Source organism: Macaca fascicularis, chromosome 10, assembly GCF_037993035.2.
Source record: "Macaca fascicularis isolate 582-1 chromosome 10, T2T-MFA8v1.1".
NCBI classification, from domain to species: Eukaryota; Metazoa; Chordata; class Mammalia; order Primates; family Cercopithecidae; genus Macaca; species Macaca fascicularis.
This window is the reverse complement of record NC_088384.1, coordinates 68,660,298-68,682,203: the sequence shown is the minus strand read 5'-3', so window position 1 is coordinate 68,682,203 and position 21,906 is coordinate 68,660,298. Positions and strand designations below refer to the sequence as shown.

Genomic DNA, 21,906 nt, shown 5'->3' with positions numbered 1-21,906 from the left:
GGTCACTTGTGTCCTCTGCAGCCCCTCAGGGATCTCCAGCCTTCACATGAATGCTGAAGGCCTCATTTGACAGGAGGCATTGAACACTCTCCAAGTTGAGTGTTAAACATGCATTGCTTTTATAGTTAGGAAAAAAAAAAGTTAAACCAAAATGGAATAGTGGAGAAGAGCAACCTCCGCTCAAGCTTCTAGTTCCAGCTCTGAGGCGTTTGTAATGGGCTCAGGAAAACATTCACCGGTCAGCTTTGTTCAGCAAATCAGAAGCAGCTGCAGTATTCAAAAGGATTACCTGTATATTCTCTGCTGGGCCTGATTTGTTGTGGGCGTCTAAGAGCTAGAGAAATGTGGACAGACATGTTAGGAGAGCAGCAGTTTATGACCGCTTCTGCTCTGTGTGCTCCGTGGGGCGTCCATGATGCCCGTGCCTCTCCCACTTCATAATGCAAAAAGGTGCCAGGAGCTGGAAGACCACGTCTAGTTTTTGTTTTGTGCTTGGTACTTGATTTCTGTGGATTTGTTTAATTTTCTAATGTTTACTATTTAAAGCATTTTAACAGCATGAGTGAACTTTCAGTGGAAGCCTGTTTTATATACTTTGGCAAAGACTATGATGCCAAAGGCATTATTTTTCTTGTAAATTTAGGAAATTACAACGTGGGATCGTGTCTTCATTGTTAATGAATGGTAGGGTTGGCAGACTGGTCCAGGCTGATGCTCTTGTGTAAAAGTTTGACACAGATGTCCAACTGATTTTGGCCAAATAGGTTTATATTTTCTCTCATTCTTTTCTTTCATTCTATTCACTAATTTGCTTACTGACTTCCGTATTTATTCCTGCATGTCACTTTTTTGGTCTTACACGTACATCATCTCCATAGCTACAATTTAGCATCCCTTTTCCCAAATGTATCCACTTTCATTATTAAACTCTATCTTTTCATGATTTCCTTGATGTGCTTAGTTGATTATCTATTGTGAACAGCAACCTGATCTTGCCAGTTCTCCCTTCCCCTACCTAAAATAACCATGGTCACCCTAAAAGCAATGTCAGCCACCACAGTGGCTCACGCCTGTAATCCCAGCACTTTGGGAGGTCGAAGCAGGAGAATCACTTCAGCCCAGGAGTTCTAGACCAGCCTGGGCAACATAGCAAGACCCCATCTCTACAAAAAAAAAAAAAAAAAAAAGAAAAGAAAAGAAAAGAAAAAATTAGCTGAGTGTGGTGGTGCACGCCTGTAGTCCCAGCTACTTGAGAGGCTGAGTCAGGAGATTGCTTGAGCCCAGGAGTTCAAGGCCGCAGCAAGCTATGGTCACGCTGCTGCACTCTAGCCTGGGTGATGGAGTAAGACCCTGTCTCTAAAAAAATTTTTTTTTAAAAAGCAGTGTCAGTGGTATGGTGGAGTTTTGCACTCCTGCAATAATGGCAGCATGCCTTATGCACAGCAGGTGCTTTGTTATTTTGTGCAATGAATGCCTCTGGGTCTCAGGAGATGAGGACTGGCCCATTTTGGTGACCTTGCCATCCTTTCTATTCTTTCCATTCTCTCTGGGCTCTTTCCCCCTCCTGTCCTTATTCTCCTTCCTCTCTTTTATCTCATTTCCTGAATATCCTCCACACTTCTGACCATGAATTGCAGGATCAGTTCTTTCTCCTTGCCCAAGAGTCTATTATGGCAATTCAATTGGAAGAAATAAAGACAAATTTTAAAAGAAGATACAGGCATAGGTAGAAAGAAACTTCTGTTCACTGTTGTTACAATCCAAGTAAGTAAGGTGACTTGGGATGCAAGGAAAAGTCTGAATCATTCAACAGGAGGAATGGGAAGAGTTCAAAACCTTATTGATTCAGGGACTATGAATTCAGGAAAAAAAAATATAGAATATATTATATTCTATATATATAATTTTTTGTAATGTATGTATATAATATAATGTATATACATATACACATGTATATTTGTGACCATATATATGAGGGTTTACTTCTAGACTCTCAGTTCTATTTCATTGTTCTATGTTTCTGTCCTTACACAGTACCATACTGTTTTGATTACTGTAACTTTGTAGTAAGTTTTGAAATTGGGAGGTGTGAGTCCTCTAACTTTATTCTTGTAATTAATGCTTGAATAGGTAGTATGATGAGGTAGTTCAAATATCAAAATGATATGAAAAGGTCTAAATTGGAAAGGTTTGCTCTCATTCGTGTCTCTGTCCAGCCTGTTTTGCTTGCTCTCTAGAGATAATCACTTTTATTAATTTTTTCTATCCATCTATCCGTTTGCAAATGTGAGCAAATATGAATTTTTAAAAAATATTTCCCTTTCTATACAAAAGGTATGATGTGAGGTACTGTTTTATATCTTGGCTTTAAAAAATTTTTCACAGTGTGTCCTAGAGATTATTTTCTTTTTTTTTTTTTTTTTTTGAGATGGAGTCTCGCTCTGTCGCCCAGGCTGGAGTGCAGTGGGCAGATCTCAGCTCACTGCAAGCTCCGCCTCCCGGGTTCAAGCCATTCTCCTGCCTCAGCCTCCCGAGTAGCTGGGACTACAGGCGTCCGCCACCACGCCCAGCTAGTTTTTTGTATTTTTTTAGTAGAGACGGGGTTTCACCATGTTAGCCAGGCTGGTCTCGATCTCCTGACCTTGTGATCTGCCTGTCTCGGCCTCCCAAAGTGCTGGGATTACAGGCTTGAGCCACTGCGCCCGGCCCGAGATTATTTTCATACCAGTTCATAGAGACTTCTTTTTTTTTCTTTTCTATTCTGAACAAATTAAATCTCTCTTTTTAAACTGCTGTGTACTGTTCTATGGCAGGACTATAGCCTGGCTTATTTAATAGATCTTGTATTGTTGGACTCCTGGGTTATTTCTCATTTTTGTCTCTTAAAAACAGTGACATGATGAATACATTTGTACGTGTGCCACTTCATATGCAGTCGGGAGATACCTGTTGGAGAAATTCTCAGAAATGGGATAGATGGTGCCAGATAGCTGTTTGTAGGCACCGCACCTTTCTGCAGTGTAAGACTACCATATTTCTCTTAGCTCTGTTGGCAGAGTGTATTTTGAACTTCTAGAATTTCACCCATCTAATAGATATCCCATTGTAGTTTTAATGTACAGTGTGTGGTTGGACATTTTTTCAGATGTTTGACTGACTTGTATTTCCTTTTCTCTTAGCTGTTTACGTGCTTTGTCCTTTTTTTGTTGTTTTTTTGAGACAGGATCTGGCTCTTTGTCATCCAGGCTGGAGTGTAGTGGCAGCATGATCATGGGTCACTGCAGCCTTGACCTCCCAGGCTAAAGCAATCCTCCCACCTCAGCCTCCTGAGTAGCTGGGACCACAGGCATGTACAACCATGCCCAGCTAATATATATAAAAATTATTTATATAAATACATATGTAATATTAATACATATTACGCATATAATACAAAAATTGTATATACATACATATATGTGTATATATGTTTACATATATATGTATACATATAGAGACATATATAATTATATACACACATACACACACACATATATATAAAAATTTTTTTTTTTGAGATGGAATTTTGTTCTTCTTGCCCAGGCTGGAGTGTAATGGCATCATCTTGGCTCACTACAACCTCTACTTCCCTGGTTCAAGCGATACTCCTGCCTCAGCCTCCTGAGTAGCTGGGATTACAGGCATCCACCACCACGCCCAACTAATTTTTGTATTTTTAGTAGAGATGGGGTTTTACCATGTTGGTCAGGCTTGTCTCGAACGCCTGATCTCAGGTATTCCACCTGCTTCGGCCTTCCAAAGTGCTGGGATCACAGGCGTGAGTCACCATGCCTGGCTATTTTTATACTTTGTAGAGACAGGGTCTCACTATGTTACCCAGGCTGGTCTCAAGTTCCTAGGCTCAAGCTATCTTCCCACCTTAGCCTCCGAAGTGCTGGGATTACAGGCATGAGCTACCTCCCCTGGCCTGTTCATTTTTTCTGTGAAGTTATTTGTCAGGTTCTTTATTTCTTTGAGTGCTTTATACATGCTATGAGTTGCGAATATCTTTCTCTATTTTGTCATTTACTCTTTGACCTTGCTTAAGGGACTGCTGGGTAGACAATTTCGATCCTTAAGCAGTAGATTGTCAATTTTTTGAAATGGCTGCTGGCTTTTGAATCAAGTTTCCTATGATTCATATGACATTTTCTACTCCAAAATTACAAAGAAATTTGGCTATTTTTCCCTCTCCTGCTTTTTTTTTTTTTTTTTTTTTTTGGAGATGAGTCTTACTCTGTCACCCAGACTGGAGTGCAGTGGTGCGATCTTGGCTCACTGTAACCTCTGCCTCCTGGGTTCAAGCGATTCTCCTGCTTCAGCCTCCTGAGTAGCTGGGACTACAGGTACACACCGCCACGCCCGGCTAATTCTTTATATTTTAGTAAAGACAGGATTTCACCGTGTTGCCCAGGCTGGTCTCGAACTCCTGAGCTCAGGCTATCTGCCTGCCTCAGCCTCCCAAAGTGCTGGGATTACAGGCGTGAGCCACCACACTCGGCCTCCTCTTCTGCTTTTTTGCTTTCATTTTTTACTTTGAAATATTTTATCTGTTTGTAGTTTATCCCATATAAATGTAAAGCATGGATTGAACACTTATCTTTTTCTTCAGGTATTTACTAAATGGCTTCCCAAAACTATTTATTTAAAAAGCCGCCTTTAGCTTTACTAATTTGAGTTTCTGGCTTTATCTTCCAGTAAATTCTTTTTTTTTTTTTTTTTTTTTTTTGAGACGGAGTCTCGCTGTGTCTCCCAGGCTGGAGTGCAGTGGCGTGATCTCGGCTCACTGCAAGCTCCGCCTCCCGGGTTCACGCCATTCTCCCGCCTCAGCCTCCCAAGTAGCTGAGACTACAGGCGCCCGCCACCACGCCCGGCTAGTTTTTTTTTTGTATTTTTAGTAGAGACGGGGTTTCACCATGTTAGCCAGGATAGTCTCGATCTCCTGACCTCGTGATCCACCCGCCTCGGCCTCCCAAAGTGCTGGGATTACAGGCTTGAGCCACCGCGCCCGGCCTACGATCTTCCAGTAAATTCTTGTATGTATTTTTGAACTTTTAAACTTTATTATTTTTAGTTTATAATTTTAATTTAAAAAAACTTCCATTCACTGAAAAAATTTGCTTTCTATCCTTTTTGTCCATCTGTCTTATCTGTTTATATGCTGAACACACTCTTTTAGTTATTGAGGATTTTTACTATGCTTTCCTATCAGGTAAGGTTAATTTCTCCCACATTGTTCTTTAGAGTTTTTCCTAGCTCTTCTTAAATGTTTATTTTTTCATATGAATTTTTAAATCAGCTTATACACTTCCAGAAAGTAATCATATTATTTTTACCTGGAGTGTGTTAAATTTATGAATTCTCTGGGTCCCTGCATTAGACACATTAAGGTTGACTGCCTGTTTACATATCCCTACTTGGGTGTCTAAGAGACCCCCAAACTCAATGTGTCTAACCCTGACCTCTTAATTTCACTTCGTAACCCCAAACCATGACACTGTCAGCTTACCTATCTCAGTTGGTGGCAACGCCAGCCTTCTAGTGGCTTGGGCAAACAACTGAACCAACTAAAATGCTGGATGGAATATATTTCTTTAATTCTTTTGTATTTCATTTTATTCATTTTTATTTTTAAAAACTTTCCTACAGCTTTCATAGGCTCTTTTTTTTTTTTTTTTTTTTTTTTTTTGAGATAGGGTCTCATTCTGTCACCCAGGCTAGAGTACAGTGTTATGATCATAGCTCACTGCAGCCTTGAGCTCCTGGGCTCAAGCAATCCTCCTGCCTTAGCCTCAAAGTACTTGGGACTATGGGCATGTGCCACCATACTCAATTTAAAGAAAAAAATTTTTAAGAGGTAGAGTATTGCCATGTTGCCCAGGCTGGTCTTTAACTCCTGGTTCAAGTGATCCTCCTGCCTCTCAGCCTCCCAAATACCTGGAACTATAGGTGCATGCCACCACGCCTGGCTGTTAACTTTTTATTTTGAAATAATTTAGGCTTACAGAAAAGTTCGACAAATAATAAGCTTCACCCAACTTCTATTGATAACATCTTACATAGTACAGTTATCAAAATGAGGAAATTAACACTGGTAACATACTATTGGCTAAACTACAGACCTTATTTGAATTTTGCCAGTTGTCCCACTGATGTCCTTTTTTCTGGTCCAGGATTCAATCCAGAATTCCAAACTGCGTTTAGTTGTTGCAGCTTCTTAGTCTCTCCCAAAATGTGGTGATTGCCTTGTCTTTCCTTGTTTTTCATGGCGTTGCCACTTTTGAAGAGTCACTTATTTTGTCAGTTTGTAGAATGTCCTTCATTATGTGTCTGCCTGATGTCTTCTCATGATTAAAGTTAGGCATTTTGTGGCAGGAATACTACGAAAGTGATCTTGTACCCTTCTCAGTGCGTCGTGTTGGGGCACATGGTGTTGACGTGTCTCATTATTTGCCAGATTTTTCTCTGTCAAGTTACTGTTTTCCACTTTGTAATTGGTCAGTGTTTCTTGTGGAGATAATTTGAGACTATGCAAATATCCTGTTACTCAACCTGCTCCCACTCACTAATTTTAGCCTCCATTCATGGTCTTTGCCTATAACACTTATTACTGAAGTACTTGCTTAATCCATCTTTTTTGTTTGAAATAAGCTTATTCCATATATATTTTGCATTAGAAATGTAAAAATAAATTAGGACTTTAAAAACATCTTTTGTATTTTTAATAATGGTTATACTCTTAAATGATCTGTGTATGCTAAAATGGCTGGGTGAATCTCATTATCTTGGTTAGCCTTCAATTACTAGCTCCAGGACATCTTGGCTAATATATTTACTTTTTAAAAGAAACTTTTTGGGCAAGGCGCAGTGGCTCATGCCTGTAATCCCAGCATTTGGGAGGCTGAGGCAGGCAGATCACAAGGTCAGGAGATCGAGACCATCCTGGCTAACACGGTGAAACCCTGTCTCTACTAAAAATACAAAAAATTAGCTGGGCATGGTGGTGGGCGCCTGTAGTCCAGCTACTCGGGAGGCTGAAGCAGGAGAATGGTGTGAACCCGGGAGGCGGAGCTTGCAGTGAGCCAAGATCGTGCCATTGCACTCCAGCCTGGGTGACAGAGTGAGACTCCGTCTCAAAAAAAAAAGAAAAAATAAATAAATAAATAAAAGAAATGCATTTCCTAATCGTGAGCCATGCTGATTAAACCTTCCCTGGCCACTGCATAGTGTTCTTCTAATATATGCCTACAAGAAATTTCCCAAGTGTTGTTAGTGTAGAATTTTTGCATCTGTATTCAAAGGAGAAATTTGTCTATGCTTTAAAAAATATTCCTGTCTAATTTTAGTGTGAGGGTAATACTGGCCTTGCAGAACAAAGTAGAAAGCTTTACATCTTTTTCTGTGGTCTGGACCAATTTAAATCACATAGGCATTACTGCTTAATAGAACTTGTTAGTGATCTTTTTGGGCTGGCTTCCTTGGCTATTGCTCTGGTCAGTTTCCCAACATCCCTCAAGTTCCTCTGGGCAGTGAACTTTACTTGTTGTCTCCTTCACAGCTGGATTTTCCAATTTATTGGAAGACAATTTTATAGATTTTTAAAATGGTTTTGAAAGATCTCTATATCTAGAATCACATTCATTTTCTCCTGTGGTTTGGTTGTATTTCCCCCCTTTTTTTCTTAATCAGCGTTTTTAGTTTTTTTGGTATTTCATTGTTTTGCTTTAATCTTCTTCACTCTTTTCTCTTCATCTTCTTCGCTTTAATGAGTGTGTGATTTATTTGGTTTGTTTTCCTAGTTTCTTATTTCATTCGGTTTTAGTCTTATTTTCTAATAAATGCACTTATGGGGTGAAACTTCAGAATTTGGTGTGGCTCCTCCTCCCCACATCTGGTTTATCAGCAAATCCTGTTTGCCTCACCTGGGACATACATGCACATGGAAGCTGAGAGCAGAGCACCACTTCTACACCCACCCTGGCACAGGCCATCTGCATCTCTCATCTGAATTTTTGTGACAGCCTCTTAATGGGCCTCCTGCCTCCAGCTGGGTCTCCTTCCAGGCCATACCCAACACAGCAGCCTGAGTGAGCCACTTCTCCCGTGTATTCTATGGTACTATAATAATAACATACTTTTAACTTAGGAAAACTTACAGGGATCACTTTGTCTTACTTCTCAACAATAATTACAAGAACTGTACATGCGTGTGTGTGTGTGTGTGTAGAGACAGAAAAAGAGCATGCACAATAGAGGGCACGCTACTCCAGGGACTGTCTCATGGGGGTGACAGGAACTGATGGAAGGTGGTTCTGAGCAGAGGCTCACTCTGGCCGTGGGGCTGCCCTGTCAGGGAAGGAAGCCTCACCAACTCAGACCAGTCTACCTTGGAGCCTTTGTTAGGCTGCTCCTGCTGTGTCTTTTGTCTCTGGAGGCTCTGAACTGGGTCAGAACCTTGCCATGAAGCCCTTCCAAGGCCACTCTGCTCCCAAGGTGGAGACTTATTCCCTAGGCTGATTCCCAAGCCGTGTACAGCCACAATGCCCAGCCCAGCACAGAGCTGCTGCAGTGAGGTTAAGTGACAATATACTGCAATAGTAAAATACATGAGAAACTCATAATAAAATGCCAGCAACATGGAAATGCACTGGATTTGAATGCAGACCCTATCCCATTATCACAGTCCCAGGGAGAAATTACAGGCCAAGATTAAAACGTAATCAAATCCAAAAGCTTTGAAGACCAAAGGAAGTAAGATATGAAATCACATCCCATGACCTCATGAGCTCAGAAGCCACCTTCCCTGCTGTTCTTTGTGGAAGGGTGTCCATGCTCGATTGAGTTTGGGTTCATGCAGCAGCCTTGTCCAAGCCATGTCTGAGATGTGTCATACAGGTGTCCTTGTAGGTCCTTTGGGGGCCTCAAACACTGCATCATCTTCACACAGGCTTCCTTGAGCCTCAGTTAGACAACCATACAGCCTTCAACCCTACAGAGTTATCCCAGGCAGAGTGATGTCAAGGACCCCAGCAGGGCCCAGAGATACCTGAGCAAAGTTTGATAATCAGGGAGCTCCTTGCCTTGGATCTCTTGTTACGCAAGAAGGCTACCTTAATTGCCTTGAATTTATGACCTCAGCATGTAGGCATAGTTGGGAATTTAACTTCCCAGCTAAAGGTGAATTTTGGTCCTAGGCATTTAGCATCCTAATGTTTGTTTCTTCTCATGGCTTTGACACTCTTTAGTTTGGAGTTGAGGGTGGCCCTGTTAGTGAAAGGTGCCCTCACTTTTCCATCATTAGGTATTTTGGGTCCCCCAATGCTTCTTGCTACAAAGTTCCAGGCTTGAGACACTTGTTTCCAAGAAATGAATCTTTTGTAGACACCACCCTCAGATGTAGACACCACCTCTGTGCAGTTGCAGAGCCAAGCAGAGAACCCTGATAAGGGGAGCCCAAAGCCTGGGAAGAAGCCACAAGAGCCCCAGGTCTGCCTTTCCAGTTCCCTCCATGGCCCCGAGTATGAAATGGAGTCAGACCTAGGCCTAGCCCTCAAACTGTGAGAAAATCAGCTGCCAGGGCCTGAAGGGCCTATAATGTACCCATTTGCTGACGAAACAGATATTTTCACCTCCAGGTCACTTAGGACATGTCATTCCCAGTGCTACTGGTCTCTGCCTAAGGCCTCAGAACCTTTGCCTCAGCTTTCCAGGCACCTTTGGGCCAGGCCTCTGCTGCTGTGTTGTTCCAGCGGTGGTTCACTGGCACTGGCCCAGCCTCTGGGGCACTGGGGATGCCAAGGAACACTCCTGTCTCTGTAGAAGCAGCTCTGTACTTGAGGACAGAGCCACCATGGATGCTAGCGGCTTCCAGAGTCATACTCCCAAAGACTCTAGGCACAATCCTGCACATCCAGATCAAACTCTTCTAGCAGGTGGTGGCTCCAGCCTGGCCCCAGGCTTATTTTGAACCCCGCGATGCCACTCATTTGCTGAATTTCTTGATGTTCCAGCCTGTAACCCACTGTTGGGGTTTCCATCAGTAACAGCCTCCTGCCTACTCAGGTTCTGAACAGATTGAAACTAGAATGAAGAGGAAACCTGCAGGGTGAGAATGCTTCCTTGGTGGCAGAGAACTGCCTTTAGGGGATGTGCTTAGATGGGTTGGCCTGAGGCTCATTGTCTAGTGCCCATGTCCCATACTGGTCCCCAGAGGTTGGCTGAGGTTCAGCCCAGTCGTGGCCACACAGGGCCAGCTCTGGAGAGCAGAGAATGTGGGCTTGTTCCCAGCCAGGCCAAGAAGCAATGGTACATGGCTTTTGTTCTCCCCATTTTTCTTTCAGAGTATACTTTTTTGACAGTATTTTTCTGTCCCATCCCTGCAATTTGCCCATATACTACCATGGACAGTGGTAGGCATGACAATAGTAATAATAGTGACTATGATTTCCTGTACACTCACTGTGCTGGCCTGTGTACTAACCTGTGTGCACCTTTGTAACCATTCCAGGACAACTGTCCTGTTGTACCAGAACAAACTGGGGCCCGGAGAGGTGGTGTGAGCCTTCTTGGCTGGCGGCAAAAGTCAGTGAAGCATTGTCCAAAGGGACGTGGACACCAGTTTTTGTAGCTACACAGGCAATCTGCAGGGAGGCACTCTGGTTTGCAGCTGTTAGGACCTTGGAAAGTTCTGCTGGAGATGAGTTCATGGGTGGTTAGGCTCCAGCTGAGAGCTTTCCTGCTTTAAACATGCAGCATAAGTGTGTTTAACACGTGCTTAACCTGCAGCTCTGGGTAGAAAGAACCCTGGGACTTAATATTCAAGAACAACTTGACTATATCACCGTAGGAGCCCAGATGTCGTTTTATAGATATGCTTTTGTGTGTGTGTGTGTGTTTTTAAAAATGTGTTTATTTTCCCTGGCTAGCATAATTCTTCTTGGGGGCTTTACCCTTTGATCTGGGCTGGAAAAAAAAGTTACCATTTTAAGATCTCTTAAAACATGTCTTTGGATTTATCATCTGTACAGATGGAAATTCACATAATAGTTCTATTCTTAACTGAAGAAAAACAGGAAGAGAAAATAAATTTCCTGCTATTTGGAATGATAAACAAGGTGAAGCATATGCTGTATATCCTGGCAACAGAAATTCAAGATCGGAAATAATTCCTGTCCTCTTGAGCCTGCCTTCAGCCTCCCTGAGGAGAGCAGTGACTGAAATTTTCTACTAATTGTAGCCATAATTTTAGCATGCAATTAAACACATGATTTCCTTCTCAGCTGATGTCTTTTTAGTTAGTCTGACATGGATAAGACAAAAGCTCTGTTGATTTGAACGGCCACTTTAATCTGATAGGAGGTCATGGAAAGTCATCATTATTTAAGCACCTTTGACCATCCAGTAAGATCTAGATTAATCTTGCTGATAAACATGGCCAGCAGCTTGGGTGCTTCTGATACAATTTCCAATGCTACTGTCTGTGGGCCAAAGAAAGCTGTCTGTTGGCATGCCCATTTTGCTGAGTCCTTCTGAAGTTAAGGACCACTGCTAGGAAAGACTCAGAGGTGGAATTTGTGAGGTTGTGGTGGCAGGAACAAAGACTCATGGAGGTCACCCAAGTTGTGGAAGGACATCAGGGTGTGAGGCCTGCCTGTGCCCCAGCAGGCCCAAAAGCCATGCCTTCCATGGAGGGAGATGGAGGGCTTCACTGCATACAGTGCAAACATGGCCTTCCAGAATGCTCTGTGTTTGCCTTCCCATCATGTACAGTCCCGGTAACCCACATTCTTTCCCACCCTTGGTGTTACCAGACCTTTTATTTCTTGCCAAGTCTGTTGGGCACACAGCAGCATCTGTGCTACTTAATCCCGCATTTCCATCCCTCTTACAGGGCTGGCCAACTTTTCCTGTGTTGACTGGCCGATCCTCCTCCCAGTCAACCTCCTTCTCTCAGTGTGACCCGGGTTTTGGATCACGCTGATCTAGGTGTGTGATATGGTTTGGCTGTGCCCCCACCCAAATCTCATCTTGAATTGTAACTCTCAGAATTCGCATGTTTTGTGGGAGGAACCTGGTGGGAGGTAATTGAATCATGGGGGCAGGTCTTTCCTGTGCTGTTCTCATTTTGTGAATAAGTCTCACGAGATCTGACGGTTTTAAAAACGGGAGTTTCCCTGCAAGGTCTCTGTCTTTTTGTCTGCTGCCATCCATGTAAGATCTGATTTGCTTTTCCTTGCCTTCTGCCATGATTGTGAAGCCTTCCAGCTATGAGGAACTGTGAGTCCATTAAACCTCTTTCTTTTGTAAGTTGCCCAGTGTTGAATATGTCTTTATTAGCAGTGTGAAAATGAACTAATACAGTGTGCTTTTGGATGGAGTAATCTGGGGTCTCCATTTTTGGTAACTGTTTGGATTGCTTTTTCAGATGGCAAGTTTGGGGCCTACATGCAGGTGCACATTCAGAATGATGGGCCTGTGACCATAGAGCTGGAATCGCCAGCTCCCGGCACTGCTACCTCTGACCCAAAGCAGGTAAGCCTGGAGTCTGGTGCCTGGCTCCATCCCTTGGGTGCCTGTAACATCTTTAGTCCCTGGAACAGTCCTTGGTCTGAGGAAATTCATAATTGCTGTAACCTTGTATTTATTTTAATACCTGCCTTCCCAAGAATGCATGTTTACAATGCACTCCTGAGTACCGTGGTGGGTGGGTACAGCACTTCTCCCTTGCCTCCTCCTACCTTTGATTCCAGAGGACATGTCCTGTGCAGAGCCAGGTTTTCCCCTGGGCTTCTCTTCCCCTGGCCAGGTGCCATGGCGCCCACCCGCCCCTGGGTGGCAGCAGAGCAATGGCCCTGGATTGGCTGGTTCACCCATTCTGAATGGTTACCTGAAGTGGGTTTGGTCCCAGGTGTGGGTAGATGTGTCCCTCAAGGTTCGCTGTAAATCCCCATTTTTCTAAAGCAATGTCTGACCTGGATTTGCTGCCAATTTGTAAGCTTTCATGAGATAAAAGTTAATTAAAGTAGAGAAAGGAAATGTGTAATAGTCCTTGGAACCTGTGTGGTCTCACAGATGCTTAGCATACTTGTAAAGGCTTAATTAACGCACTCACTGGATAGAGACACATAGGGCCTGGCAAGCAGAGGAGGAAGGACTGTGCAAACATTTCCGTTCTTCCTTCCTGGTCTCCCTCCCTTGCTAGAATGCTGTGATGGCCAGTGATGCAGCGGTAAAGGGACAGCACAATGGAAACGTGAAGCTGGGCAACCTATTCAAAGCCAGATTTTTTTTTTTTTTGGGGGGTGGAGTCTTGCTCTTGTTGCGCAGGCTGGGGCACAATGGCATGATCTTGGCTCACCGCAACCTCCGCCTACTGGGTTCAAGCCATTCTCCTGCCTCAGCCTCCTGAGTAGCTGGTATTACAGGTGGCCACCACCACGCCCTGCTAATTTTGTATTTTTAGTAGTGTCCTTGGGTCTGTAAAGGTTCTCACCGACGGAGGGCCCCGGTGACCTCACATTGCTTTATTTCATGCCCATTTTTCAGAACCCCTGTCTTGCCACTGTTGCCCACTTGCCCCTGGAAATGGCTGGAGCCTTGTTTCCCAGGACGCCATTCCCTCTGGGTTTTCCTCTTGCCTCTGGCTACTCCCTCCGGTTCTATTTGATCATTATCCCATAGTTTTCATTTATTATTCTGGTTTAACTCTATTTGGAGAAAAATTTTAGTCTAACTTTTTTTCATTCTAAATATTTTTCTGGAAATGGTAGAATAATACCTTTTGCCTTTAGAATCTTCAACTTTCTTTCAACCAGTACCCTCTTCTTGTTTAGGTCAAAGGGTACAAAGATGCAGTTATTTCGGACGAGTAAGTCTCAAGATCTAATGTACACCACAAGGAGTGCAGTATCATATTGTGCACTGGGAGTAGATTTAGGAACTTCTGGAGTAGACTTAGGAACTCTCAGTGCACACAGAATAAAAGATGGTAACTGTGTGAGATGCTGGACATGTAATTTACTTGACTGTAGTAATCACTTCACTATGTGTGTGTAGATCAGAGCATCATGTTGTACACTTTATACAATAACCTACTGTCCCCAAATCAAAAAATCCTCAAGTAGGCATTTTTTAAACTTCTAACGAGCCATGTTAACTTATAAGGATAAAAAAGACTTTTAGTTATTTCTGAATCCTTTAGGAGTTTTCTTTTTAAATACACAAATTGTCTTGTGTCAATTTCATTTACATGGACCAGTTTCCTGATCCCCAAAAGCCTCAGACCTTGTGCATTGCACTGCGCTCTGCCCCCAGCTCTCCAGTAGGTGGCGGCGGGTAGGCGCGGAAGGGTCCTGTGTTAGGTTGGTGCTGGCCTGTGCCTGGGGCCTCTCTCTGCCTTTTCTTCTCAAATTAGAAGGAGCTTCCTCTTGGAGCAAATAGCTAATTTGCTTGCTTTTGTTTTGATAGGAAGAACATAGCCAAATTCTTTTTACTGATAGATAAACATGTGTTTCTATCAATTAAGCTTTTAATTCTCAGTGTTTTATTTTTCCATTATATTCCAATCAGTAATGAAAACTGCTACAATTACATTAAAGAAAAATGGTTCTTTTGGCAAATTTCAACATTATAGAAAAATGATTCTTTTAGCAGGTTCTTTTAAAATATAAATAAGTTCTTTAAACTATCTGAACAAATGAACAATGTATGTGTGTGTGTATGTATATGGATGTATATGTGTGCATGTGTATGTGTGCATATATGTATGTGTGTGTATGTGTGGATGGGTGTGCCCATGCGTGTGTGCATGTGGGTGTGTGTGCATGTATTTGTGTGTGTACGTAAGCACCAAGTGTCATTTTGGTATTTGATGGTGTGCTAGGCACTGTGAGGAAGAGAAGGAACTGCTGCCACCTAGCCTGTGCAGCCAGGGATAGATTTTGGGCAACATAAACCTGAAAGGTTAATGCCAGTGAAAGAGGTGGGCAGCATAAGGCAACTTAGGAAAGGTTACAAGACCGTTGAGTTTGTGCTCCTCCTTAGAACTCTTCAGTGCCTTCCAAGTGCATTTTGCTGAAGCCTTGCATTCCTTGCTGTCATTTCCCAGGGCCTGAGTGACCAGGCGTCCGTGGCCCTCTCTTGCCTGCTCTGCGGCCATCTTTCCCTCCATCCCTATACTTCACCTACTGTATCTGCTGTTGCCTCCTCTCCCTTGCTGAAAAGGTCAAGCTCTTGCCTACCTCGGAGCTCTTGTCTCAATTCCAGAGTCTCCTCCTCATTCTCCAAGATTCTCTGACCCCCGCAGTTCCCAGGAGACCCATTTGGCCACTCTGCCCTGTTGCTCTGGTGGTTTATTTCACAGACTTCACACCATCTGCTATCATGATCCATACCACTCATAAAACTCAAGCTCCCTGAGTGTTGTTCACTGCCCTATCCTGCGAGGTGTCTGTGGGCGGGAGGAGTGGTGTTTGTTTAGCAGTGGTGCTCACAGCTGGCGGGCTGTGGTGTCTATGAATGTCCCGGGTTCAGAGAAGGCCATTGTTACTGCTGTTGCTGCTCAGCCAAGCGGGCCTCCTAGGGGACTGGAGGTTTTAGCTGACCTTTAAGGATATGGAAAGTAGAAGGGATTCCCAATTGTTTTCAAATTTCTATTTCAAATAGGGGTAGATTCTTATTTTCAAGAATCTCAGAGCTGTGCTTATGTGATGCAGCTACTGCTGGTGAAGACTGGGCTGGTAAAGGTAACCAGCAGTTTGCCTTTCTAACTGGACCGCTGCTTGTTTGCAGAACTGGCTGCTGCAACACCTGCATGCTTTCCATATAGCATACCCATCACATTATAGGCTGCTGCATGGGTTTCATGCTATGTTCTGGCAGTGAGAAGTTGGAAGGAGGACATTACATTCTTGCTCCAAAGGACATATTTCCAAAGGGAACAGGACATGGAAGCAGTAGCGGAACCAGCTGACTGCTGTTGTTCCTGGTACATTTTTTGCAGGAGAACATGATTCTGGTAGGAACATCCTGCTTATTATTGCCTAGTGCATGATTGCTGGTACATGACCTCTTCCATTGGTGGCTAGATATTGGGAGATTTTAACACTCTAGCCTGCCATGTCTATGGTAGAAGCTTATTCTTGTCTTGTTTTAATCTTAAGTGCCCTTCCCCTGAGTAGGGCTTGTTTTCCTGAGCCTCACATGGATGGGGGAGCAGATGGAGGTTTTTCCTGATGAGAAGGGCCATTTGGTAATTGAAGGACTCTTCCCTGGGGCCTAGGGCCCACTTAGTTCATGGTGTTGCCATTAATTATTTACGTTCTCATTTATTTAGTGCCATTAAAGACGTCATTAAATTGAAATGCTGGAAGGAGCTAAAAAAATGAACTTTCAAATATACATGTTTGAGTTAACGGACGTGTTTATTGACAAATCACTGGGATGAGTTGGCTAGCGAAACCTGGTGCCGTTAATTTTACGGAGCTATTAATTTTACGCTCCTCTGAGTATCACTGTTGCTTTGTCCATAATTTTCTCTGTATACTTGTCTTATCAGCAAGCATTCATCCCTGTGCCTGGACCTTGGAATGTCGAGCTGAGACATTCATGGCTTCTGTAGGATCTGAAAGAAATGTGTAGGGTAAGGGGCTGTGGGGGAAAAAAATTCCATTTGATTTTTATTTATTTATACTTCCAGTGACAGGGGCAGCCTTTTCATTACCTGCTGTGGAATCCAGAGGTGAAATGAAGGACACATGAGCACACAGGTGGCTTGCTTCTACCAGGTGGCCCCATTACGGGTGCATAGAGGGAAGCTCTCACTTGCTACATATTTCAGTTTGGGGGACAAATCAAATGAGAAGTACTCTGAATATAAGGAAGAATTATGTTGTTGCTAATAACTTTGCATCTATTCATGGAAGAACAGTTATTTAAATGCACTCCTTTTCACTCTGTTTTTAGGCTTGAATTCTAGATTCTAGCTCCCTAATTGCGGTTGGTTTCAGCTTCAATGTTCACATGGCCTGAACCAAGCTCGAGTTGTTGACTTGCTGCAGGAGTATGTTTTAAAGTCTGGTTGCCAAGATGGTAGCCAGATCCTGTCAATTACTCCAGTAATATTAGTTCATTTTGTTATATTAATTTATTGAACAAACGTTGACTGAGAGTCCAGCTTTGTTTATGCTGAAGTATCACCAAAACAGTAGTGGGAACTCAGCAAAGCGTCCTCATTAGAGAGTTGTTGCTGTTGTGTAGTCTTTGTCAGTGACACTGGCTTCTGGGACCTAGGCTGCCGCATGGAAGGCCTCCTACCAGGGCTAGGGCGCCACCTAGACCTCTCACCACACATGGAACCACACCTGGATTTCTGATCCTTTCTGTCTGAACACCTGCTTTCCATGAATTATGAGATCAGCTCAACCCTCTGGGGAGTGAGTTGGGTGTAGAGATGGTGGGGCTCCTGACCTCACTCAGCCCAGCCCACTGCTCTGCACAGTCAGAATGTATCCTGAGTCCTTGTCAGTGCCTGGGGAAATGCCTGCCTATTGCATGAATGTTTGGTATGAAAGGGTAGGAGCTTAGCAGATGTTTTTCTTCCTGGTGGAGAGCTGTAAGGAATCACTTTTATCACTTTAATTTGTTTCTAAATAGATGGTTGTCCTAAGTCAGCTCATATTGGGCTAAAAAGAAGCCTTTACAAGGCTGGCATGACTATCTCTTTGTTGGGGACCCATTGATGAATTGATTAATCAATTGACTTTCACCTTACTGTCTTAAATCCATAGCACAAGTTAAGGAAATTGCAAAAATTGAAAAGAGTTTTTTTCTCTGCTATTGGAATATGTCTGGTAAATTAAAAACTAGGATCTGTTTCTCTTCTACCATTGACACATAAGACATTTCTAATCTCCAACCAGAGCAAAACATCTGTTTTACTTTAAACCAATCTCTCAGGACACTAATGGGGTATTGCATTTAAGGTTTAAGGGCTTTATTTGTTTGTTCCTGTATATGTGTTTTGGGCAGATTCCTAGTTATTTTAATCTTATAATCTCATTTGTGTGTGTGTTAAAAAAACAAACTCCTTACCTTACTGACTTGACCTGCCAAAGATTAACATCATCCTTTTTATTCTCAAGGGAGAGAGGTAGAATTTTTCCTTCCATCGATTTGTACGTTGTGCATAGCAATAATTTAGTTAAACAAACTCAATATTTTAATTGGGAATTCTTAGCTTGTTAAGTAATTTACCAGGAGCTTTATAGTCCCGGATAATTGTAGAAAAATGTTCTGCCAGTCAGTGGTGTTTTGTAGAAAACCTTGCCGAAACATTTGCATTAGTAATGGAGAGAGAATGAATGATCTGGAAGTGATAGAATTCTAAAAAATGCAGCACTTACTATACTTTTTTTAAAGGTGTAGATAAAACACTCATCTACATAGAGGTATTTGCCAGCTTGCTGCAGTATAGGTGTAGTCTGTAATGACTGATGAGGTAGTTATCTTTTAAATGTTAGTCTCTAAGAGAAGGTTAGGCTGGGCCAGCGGGGTGTGAATTGGATTAAGTAGACTCTTAGGGGCTCACAGACTGGTCTGATCTTATCCCACAAGTTTTGTGTGTGTGGATGTGTGCAAGTGCCTTTTGCTGGGAGAAAGGGGCCCAGGACTTTTGTCACATTTTCTTCAGGTCCCAAGAAGTGAAGATGCTGGTGGACTTGGGGGCTGTTGTGTGCAGAGCTTACATATTCTTTCTCTACCAGAGTCATCCAGGGGTTGGTGTTAGTGTTCTTCAAACGGCAGACTGAGGACCACTGGCATCAAGCCACCTGTGGTGCTTACTAAAATGCAGAGTCCTGGGCCCATCCAGGTTTTCTGAGCCAGAGTTCCTGGAATGTCTGGACTTGGAAAGCAGGCGAGTAGCCCATTTATGTTTCTAACCAGGTCTTTGTGTGCTCCTAAGCACACTAACATTTGAGAACTACTGGAATAGAGAGAATCAGGCCTTGCAGTGATCATCTGCTCCACGCTTTGGTTTCTTCTGGACCACCCTGCCCTCCCTTCCCTACCCCCAAATGTCTAAAAATACTTTACAACCTATGTTACTGCAGCTGCCAGGAAGCAAGATGGCTTTGCTTGATTATTGAGGTCACATGTGAGGCTGTTCTTATTCATCAACGAGCCCTCAATCTCCCAACACCTCCTCCCCCCACCACACAGGCAGTGATGAAAATGTTTCCAGAACATGGTGCCTTCTCAACACAATTACAGATGTGTCAGGGAAAAGCCGATGCAGCAACAACAGCTCAATATGTTAGTGACTGATGATCGGCCTCTCTACTGGGTGACAGTGAGGCATGTGCTGGGGGAATAACTTTTTTCCTGGGAGAGATGAGCCCAACATGTGGATTGCTCAATGACTGGGCAAGATTGTAGCGGTGTAGCCTCTTTAAGACTTGTAGTTGAAAGTAATTTATAGTTTTATTGGCTTTCTGAGTACCAGACATGGAATGCCTTACTCATCTGTCGAAGTGTTAATGGAACTAGAATAAAAACCCAGGATGATCGACATCTTAGCGTCTGCATGGAAATTGTAATTTAATGAAATGCATGAATGTGGAGGCTTCCGTGGGCAGTTGGCTGATCATTTACATTTAAACACACATGGGAAATTATTAAGGGCTCATATTTTATGATATATTATTACCTATTCAGTTCATGGTAAAAGCTTTTCACAGTGAATTGTAGACTAGTTTCCTGCAGATTATTTACTGTTTCATAAATAAGCATCACAATTTTTTCTCCTTTGTGTCTCTGCTCATCCACCTGAAATGAACTCCTTCCCTGTCTCTACCTGCTGACATCTTCCGCATCTTTTAAGGTTCATTTCAGATAGGTAGCTCTTCACACATGACACTTACCTCAGTACCCATCCAGGCAAGGCCTTTCTTCCTACCTTTGGCTCCCTATGACATGGTGTGGCAAGGATTTCCTAGTAGTAATGCCCTTGAATAAAAGCTCATGCTCATTTGTTTGTTAGTTTGTTTGCTTGTTCATTTATCCACTTATCCATCCACCCATATGTCCATCCATCTGCCTACTCATCCGTCCATCCATCCATCCATCCATCCACTCACCTGCCCACTACCTACTCATCCCATATATTCATCCAGCAGATTGTTATTGGGTGCCTGCTCTGTGCTGGCCCTGCATGTAGGTCCAGCACTGAACCAACATTGTACCCTCATGAAGCCTCCATTCTAGTGGGGAAACAAACAAAAACAAGTATAATTTAAAATTCTGATGATACAAAGAAATCCAACAGGGTTAGGTGTAGAGAATGCTGTTGGGTAGAGGTCCCCTTAGGTACAAGCACTAGGGAAGGATGCTGAGATAAGAGGGAGCCAGTGAAGACTGAAGGAAGAGTGTGCCAGACAGAGAGGTCAGCAGATACAGAGCTCTAGGGTGACTGGTGGAAGAAAGGCCAGTGTGGCTGGAGCTTGGAGGGTGAGAGGGAGAGGGGCAGGACCTGAGGCCAGAGCTGTGACCTGGGCTTGGTGGAACAAGGCCTCATGGGCCAAGGTAAGGAATTTGAGTTTTATTGTTAGTAAGCCAAAGACCTATTAGAATGTTAAGAGCTCTGATGTGTATTTGCAGAGATGGATGAGATTGGGTTTAGTGTAGGCTCAGGATCGGGGGATGTGTGGCTTGTGACAGGGTGGCGGAGAGGACATTTAGGAGCTGTCTGGATACACTTCAGAGGCCCTCAACCACTCTCACATTCTGCCTTCCACAGTAGAGCTTTTGTGTCAGTGACTCATGTTTGGTTCTTTCATACTGTGGCTTGAGCATTAGAGAGTAATACTGCAAAGTTCAGCCTCCTACAGTTCACTGCAAGAATGACCCCATTCTTGCCTCCAAGGCCAGCACAGTGGAGGGATTCCATGTCATGAGTTTCTATGATGACATCAGATATTGGACATCAAGGAGTGCGATGTTCACCCCTGGTTTTTAGTGATCCTTGGGCACAGTCTGGACACAAAAGCCAGAACTTGTTTGATGGTTTCTTTTCTTTTTTTTTTTAAGAAAAAAAAAAGCAAGTTCAGGGAAGCAGGCTCCTTTTTTCTGGTCAACATGAAGCCAAATGTTTCACTATTGCCCAGTTTTCCCCCAAATACAAAAACATTAATTATAAAAAGATACTGTAAAAAGCCCAAGAAACATGTATATTGAATTTGATTTATGTATACTATTGTAGCTAATATTTTCAGGGAAATTTCTAAATGTCTGTCATAGGAGCTTGTCAGAAAAAGAAAGATTTATTTTTGGAAAAGTATGTTTCTTGGTGTTCATTGAGCTTGGAAATTTGGAGAGTCATTGTCAGAAGGAAGGCAGCTGCTCCAGAGGCGGCGTGAAAGTCAGGACTGGAGAAGGTTGTCCTACTGTGGGCTCCAGCGTGCCTCTTGCTGCTGGCTGGTCAAGAGTCTTGCAGCAGCCACTTCATGCCTCACTAGCTCCACCATCGCAATGATTTCTGTCAATAGGAAACACAAAAGAATGGCATGTCTGTGAATATTCTTCACATAAAATATATTCCTTTGACTATTTTCCATAAAATGTGAAGTCAATTTCTTTTTCTATTTTTAATCATGAAAGTGAAGCCCGGAAGCCTCAATTTCTGTGTAATGGAAAGATCTAAGTTTGTGGCCTTGTTTCCATTTTCCACTTCTCCTGCTAAGTCAGGAACATGATACTCACATAATATCCCCCGGGCAGTGGCTCTGTTCAGGAATTGCATCGCTGTTTGACTGCAGAGGGAGGGCAAAGGCTATTATTAACCATTCGTGTCATTGTTGGGTCATGAAACCT

General features: G+C 43.1%; 1 protein-coding gene across 2 annotated transcripts in view; it reads left to right on the top strand.

The window, feature by feature from the left end:
* DTD1 (D-aminoacyl-tRNA deacylase 1) overlaps positions 1 to 21,906 on the top strand; it is a 178,545-nt gene that overhangs the window by 22,837 nt on the left and 133,802 nt on the right. For both annotated transcript variants that reach the window (XM_005568245.4, XM_045362426.2), the window contains exon 4: positions 12,464 to 12,570. In XM_005568245.4, coding sequence (XP_005568302.1) covers positions 12,464 to 12,570 — 107 coding nt within the window. The remainder of the gene's footprint in view (positions 1 to 12,463; positions 12,571 to 21,906) is intronic.